Source organism: Adelges cooleyi, unplaced genomic scaffold, assembly GCF_023614345.1.
Source record: "Adelges cooleyi isolate 19-005CV unplaced genomic scaffold, UGA_ACOO_1.1 ACOO_flye_CR_arks_rails_tigmint_CR_PRNA_307, whole genome shotgun sequence".
Taxonomy (NCBI): Eukaryota; Metazoa; Arthropoda; class Insecta; order Hemiptera; family Adelgidae; genus Adelges; species Adelges cooleyi.
Window position 1 is genome coordinate 512,886 of NW_026095978.1, and position 6,609 is coordinate 519,494.

Consider the following 6,609-nt stretch of genomic DNA (forward strand, 5'->3'; position numbering starts at 1 on the left):
TATGAGAAACGAAAAAGTAACTATCATTTTCTGTTGTCATCATCGTCTACACAAATGTCGTGTGAAATTAGAGTACTCTTTTGATCGTTATCATTGTAGAGAATGGCTTTAGATATTAAGAAGTAAATTATATGGAATACTATTAATACATTCTAAAGTATTGTAAAATTCTTAATTGTTTAATAGGTTTATGGTAAGTTTTTTTTTTTTTGTAGAGGACCATTTACATTTTTAAAAAAAATTAACTATAAAAAAGCCAGTGTTTTAGGGTTGGGGGCGGGACGGTCACAGCCCACAGGTTTATAAAAATTATTACAAATGCAAGTGATCAAATTAATTTCAAATAAACGCTTCGATGCGAATCAGTAATTAGTATTTTCAAATAATTTAAGTCTAAACCAAGTACAGTATAAACCAGCATAGTAAGAAAGTATTAAAGTGAGGTGCAATGTTTACAAATTAATATCAAAGCGTTTGCTTTTAAGTGGTTTTACCAAAAAAGCCAGTATAGTGGGGTTGAGGCGTAATGGGATCAAAGCATAGTGGGACGGAGAAGTCACAGGTCTACAGGAATTATTATTAATAAAAGTGATAAAACCACTTATAATATTATCTTCGCTGAGTTCAATTTTTTTTTTAAGCATGCCTAATTTTTGATTATGAAAACTTAAAATAACATGTTTTTAATAGAAGGACCGGCTTCGGCAAATATTTCTGTATTAAAGGTGTAGAATGTCGTGTTAATACCAGCTACCCACTTGGACTAAAGTATCCACTATCATCAAAATCAAATCCCCAACTTGGAACAAAATATGTTAGATACATACCTGAATTTGTTGTCTAAAGAACTACTATTACTCATAAAAAAATTTAACTCAACCCTGTATGTTCTAGTTGATATGCTGCTTATCATATATTCATTAAAATAAAGGCAACTACCTACAACAACTGTATAAAAATGTCTACAAATTAAAATATATTTGTCTCTGTTTAGTTTAGCCTCTCGGCAATAGTATAAAAATAAGGATTTTTAAATTATTTAAATTTCTATAAATAAAATTATAAGAATACAGGGTGATTTTAGCTTCGGTGCAAAGCGACAAAGGTATTGGTTTTACCATGATATAGGCTTTTCTTTTGTTTGTATACTGGATGATTGGTTAACTATGGGCCAGTCAATAACTTAAAAGATATAAGACTTTTTTAATTATTTTTTTTATAATTTTATAGTTATTAATTGAGACAAATTTTATATATTTTTGAAAAATATAACCCCATCCCTTATATGTCAAAACCGTATGAACTTAAGAACTTTAAATGGTAACGTATATATTTTATTACTTTTTTATATTGAAAATAATGTGCTAAAAATGTTGACTGGTCGATAACTAGTTTCGGATAACTATTTTTGAAGTTATTGAAGTTTCAAGTTTAGGGCAGGATGAAAAGTAGAGTATAGTATTATTTTTATCTACACGCATTTCCCAACCGCACTTCACCTCCCATCCTAACTTTTAAACTCTTATAACTTTAAAAATAGTTGTCCGAAACTGGTTATCAACCAGTCAAAATCATAAGTACATTATTATCAATTTAAAAAGGTAAAAAAATATATACGTTACCATTTAAGTTTCAAAAGTTGCTATAAAAAAACCTAAGTTTGAAGGGGGTAAAAACAACAAAAAATAAGATTAAAAATCTTTTATGAAATCGAAAAAATGTTGATTAATTTAAATAAGTAGAAATTTTATAAATACAAATGTGAAAAATTGAGATCATATTGTAAAAAACATTATAAAAAAAATTAAATTATTAATTAAACCCAGTGAGATATTGACTGGTTAGGCCAACTTTGAAGTTTCTAATCCGATCCTACTCATTACCTACAACGAGAAGAAGTTTTTTGTTTAAAAGACATGCAGTTTCCCTATTTTAACTTGATTATTGTATTACAAGGGCAAATAATTGACGAAAAAAATGTAGATTTTATAAATTTAGATGAAATCGTCGAGGATCAGTGTTACTTTTAAGTATGAATTAATAAATTATCTTAATTCGTGGTTTTTGGTAAAACAAACGTTAGCTTTTGCTTAGTACAGTATAGTTCAATAATAACAAAGAATGAGGATGAAATCCATACCTGTTAAAGATTGTGTCGGAATTCCGGAAGGTATTTCCTGATACCAAAAAAGAAATGATTATAAAAAAAATTTAAACCAAGCACTCAAAAAACTAATAACTTTATAATTCTACTAAAAATTTACCGTGCTTTATTTTTATTCTTCAACATTGTGAAAATAAAATAATATTTATAGGTAAAAAAGGTCGTATGAACATCACCTAAACATTTATAAGACTAGTATATGCTAAATAATAAAAAAAAAAATAGTAATAAAAACATAATAACTCTTAAGGCATGATTTCATTAAACAAAACCAAGAACAAAAATTAGTCTCTAAAAGTATTGTAATTTTAGAGACTAATTTTTGTTCGAGATTTCCTTGTCAAACCATTAAGTATCTATTTACTTAAATTACATATTATTAGTTTAAAACAATATAAACACTGTCTTAAACTGTTTAAGAGACAATATCTTATGTTACTTATTTAAAACTGCAAGACCAAATTTGTCATTAACGATAAAATCATAATACCAGGTAAGGTCAAATCATGTTAAACTAAATTAAATATTACCTCTTAAAACAATCAAGAAAATGCTAAAAATTGTCAAACTTAAAGTAAGTTATTAGAAATCTATTTTTGTTGTACTGTTTAATTAAATCGACTGTACAAGCTGTTCAACATGTTCCTCAATCTGATATATTAAATTATGAACAGAGTTAGTAACTATTGTATATACAGTTCTAGGAATATTATTTTGGTGAATAACATAAATCTTCTATTATTTAAAATAGATTATTAAAGAAAAAGAAAAAAATTGAAATGTTAGGCACAAATATTTGTGAATGGGGAATTATAATTTAAAATAAAAATTTTCAACACAACAACGCTTACAAAAAAAGTTAATATTTAGGTAGGTACTGATGACTGATCAATAGATTGTAATTAATTAATTACAAAATAGGTTGCTATACATTTTTTTGGTAATATTTTCAATCTTTAAGCCATATTAAGGCCCCTGGATACCGACCGTTTTTTTCAGCAAAAACACATAATTTTTTGTCCATCGCACAGGCTGAACCATTGATCCGATAAGCAATCTAAAAACAGATATGAATTTTTCATGAAGTTTACTTGAGATCGGTCAAAGCACTTTTTTCAATTTTTAATTTAAACCCTTTCCAAATTTGATTTTAAAATTAAAATTTTATAAAATGTTCAAACGTGTTTTATGCGTAGAAGGAATAAGATATCAAAAAAGTACGCTGACCGATCTCAAGTAAACTTCATGACGAATTCAAATCTGTTTTTAGATTACTTATCGGATCACTGGTTCAGCCTGTGCGATGGACAATAAATGTACTATTATATAAACTAAAATGGCTTTTACTCATAGACAAAATTATTTAAATTAAAAATAATACCGTGAAGCTCATATAAATTAACCGATAAATTAATTAACATGTTCGAAATTTAATAAAATCACTTTTTTCTTAAATATTGCCTATACAAAACTCCTTAAAAATGGTCGGGATCCAGGGGCCTTAAAGTACAAAAAGGGAACGATAATCATGCCGCAAGAGTAAAATAAATTAAATGATTTACTATTGTTTATTGGTTCTCTTTAGATGTCTTTCAAATAATAAAACAAATACATTAATACAGAAATAGTATGATGCACATATCATTGGCATACGTTGACTGTAAATACTAAATATTTTTTTTGAAATTCCCTATTGTGCCGTTTGATTTGAACTGTACTAAAAAAGTGAGCCCCATCGTCGTTGGTAACGAGAATTAATCTACCGAAAAGGCTCCAATTTAAAATCTTTAAATATTAATAACTTACCAATGCATTAAGCTAATTAACATTTTTTTTGACCAAATATTTTATTTTTTAGTTTTGAACCATAACTTTAAAAAAAAAACCTATCATCCCATTTGAAAGTCAAGAGTTGCTATTGAAAAAACTAATTTGAGAGGGGGGTAAAACCAAAAAAAAAAAATTGGGAAAAATTGAGATCACATTATATAAAAACATTTTGGGGAAAAAAAAATGCAATTATTAATTAAACCCAGTGAGATATTGAGTGGTTCACGATAAGTGGATCATCCTGTATATATAAAGAGTTTTTCTTAAACTATTTATACTACAAAAACAACATTTAGTAACGTAATAATATGTAGATTTATAGCATTGTGTTGTCTGCATATGAATTTTAAGGGTAAATAATTTAGTGTAAAATCTATACACATTTTTTTGGTAAACTATATGACTTCTTATGATATTAATAGCTTATAGTAATCCCGACAGCTGTCGTTTGTTACGGTTTGTTTACAATGCCTGTATTTAACGTAAGCAAATGTATCTTAGGTATAGTGAAAAATTGGTTTTAAAAACTGTTATCCTTCAAGACAACTGGTGTATAATGACAGTCGACAAGAACTTAATGATACTACTAATTTTAATATTATGTTAATATTTGTCTTTCAGAATTCATTCAATGCTTTGACCGTGTCAACAGATGGTGGTAATACACCGGAAAAGACACCACCCAATAGTCCAAGAGCCTTGGTCGGATCTCTATCGAAATATTTCATAAATGTAAATACATACAAACTATTTGGTATTTATTTAATACACAGGAAAATGACTAGTAACCAGTTATTCCCAGAGCCTCTATAAGCTTGCAACAATTTTTTTTTTATCTATGTTTACTGAGGCTGCAAAACTGTTATACCTTATAAGCAACTTTTATTTGATGGCAGTCAACAGAAACACTATGAGACTATTAATATTAATAATATTATGTGCGTCTTTCAGTCTTCTCCCATCAAGGCATTAAAGAAAACCGTGTTTTGCGTTAGTCCACGAGCTGTGAAAGAAGACAAACCCTTCTCTTTAAGAAATCTCCCAAAACACATTCTTCAATGTGATTTAGGAGTAGGTTTAATAGATGACGGTTTCATCAACCGTGAGTATTAAAAACGGTATTTATTTTTATATTTATCTAATAAGCGTAGGAAAAATAAGGGCACCTCAAATTATCTGATTTTTATTCCATAGAGACCACTGCTTTTATAATGGGGTTTTGTACCTTATAGGGTAAACATAAATTCATTTGACTCTTTGTTGTATTTGGAAAAACCTAACCGAGAGAGTACACAATATTACTAATGGTATTAGTTTTATAAGAATTTTAAACAAATTTACTTTTTTTGAATAGTTGTAGAAATTATATTCTGAAATTATTACAGAAAGTATATACATGGAAATTCAGAGTCTGAAAGTATGACAGATAGCAATAACTAGTAGATTTTGAGTACATCCATTAAAACTAGATATAAAATAAAATATATAATGTATTCAGAAGCATGTCGTGAATATGTTTTTAATCAAAACAAACACAATAATTATTCTAACATTATAGTTGTTTTATTATATTCTCATATATCTACAGAAGACGTCAATTATTTTTTTAAAGTGATTTTGTCTATTTCGGATACAATAATTTCCAAAACTCTTAACTTGTAAATGTCTGTAGCTTAGTAGAAATTTATATAAAAAGAGCTGTTTCAAAAAATTGAAAGTTTAATTAAGTTTAATAAAAACACTAGTCAGATCTTACTGAAATAAGTAAATCAATCACGTATTTTATGAAACATGTAATTTTTGTTTAATGCTTGACATAAAAAAACGATACCTCGAATTGATAAGTACGGCCCCACTCTTAATATTTACTTTTTTATAAATAATTGATTTACTTATTTCCTATACAGTATTAGACAAGTTTTTAAAATATTATTTGTGTCCACTAAACAGAGTTCCGATTAAAAAATTTGGTCCCAACATATAGAGAAGAAGTTATTGCGGCAAGAAACTTGATGAAAGAAGGCAATTTCGAAGAAGGACGAAAAGCATTCATTCAGGCAACAAAAACTAGAACTTATGATAATAAAAATGAGTATACTCAATTAGTGATAGACCAAGCTTTTTTTGGAAACGCAGAAAATATTATAGCGGCTATAGAAAAACTCGCTGGATTATTTGAAAAAGATGTAAAAGCGGAAAATAAATCTTAAATTTATTTTTAAATAAAACAAAACTGTTTTATTAATAAACCATAATACACGTTTCATTTGTTTGCAATTCAATTATATAATAAATGATATTCCGTTCCATCTCCGTGTGGTAACGCTTTTTTCGTGAACCTTTTTTCGTTTCGCTTTTTTCGGTTATGTGCCAGAGCTAAGACGTGAAAATGTCAAAAACCGTACGAATTTTTAAGTTAGAACTTTTACTGGCTATAATTTCGAGAAAAAAAGTCGGATCGAGTTGAAATTTATATGGAATATTTATTTCGTATGCCCGCACACGTCAGTTGTATCAAATTTAAATTAAACCCATTTCCCACCTCCCTAAATGGGGTTCAAGTTTTTTAGTTTTTTTAGCCGTAATTTTAAGACCTTTAAGTTAAAAATTTGTCA

The 6,609-nt window shown here is 27.7% G+C and overlaps 1 protein-coding gene across 1 annotated transcript; it reads left to right on the forward strand.

The window, feature by feature from the left end:
- The first annotated feature begins 4,540 nt into the window (after window positions 1-4,540).
- Window positions 4,541-6,303, forward strand: LOC126839705 (uncharacterized). Its single transcript, XM_050575126.1, has 3 exons — window positions 4,541-4,726; window positions 4,946-5,096; window positions 5,945-6,303. The coding sequence occupies exons 1-3, from the start codon at window positions 4,595-4,597 to the stop codon at window positions 6,202-6,204; spliced, it is 543 nt and encodes a 180-aa protein (XP_050431083.1). The 5' UTR covers window positions 4,541-4,594; the 3' UTR covers window positions 6,205-6,303.
- The last annotated feature ends 306 nt before the right edge of the window (window positions 6,304-6,609 follow it).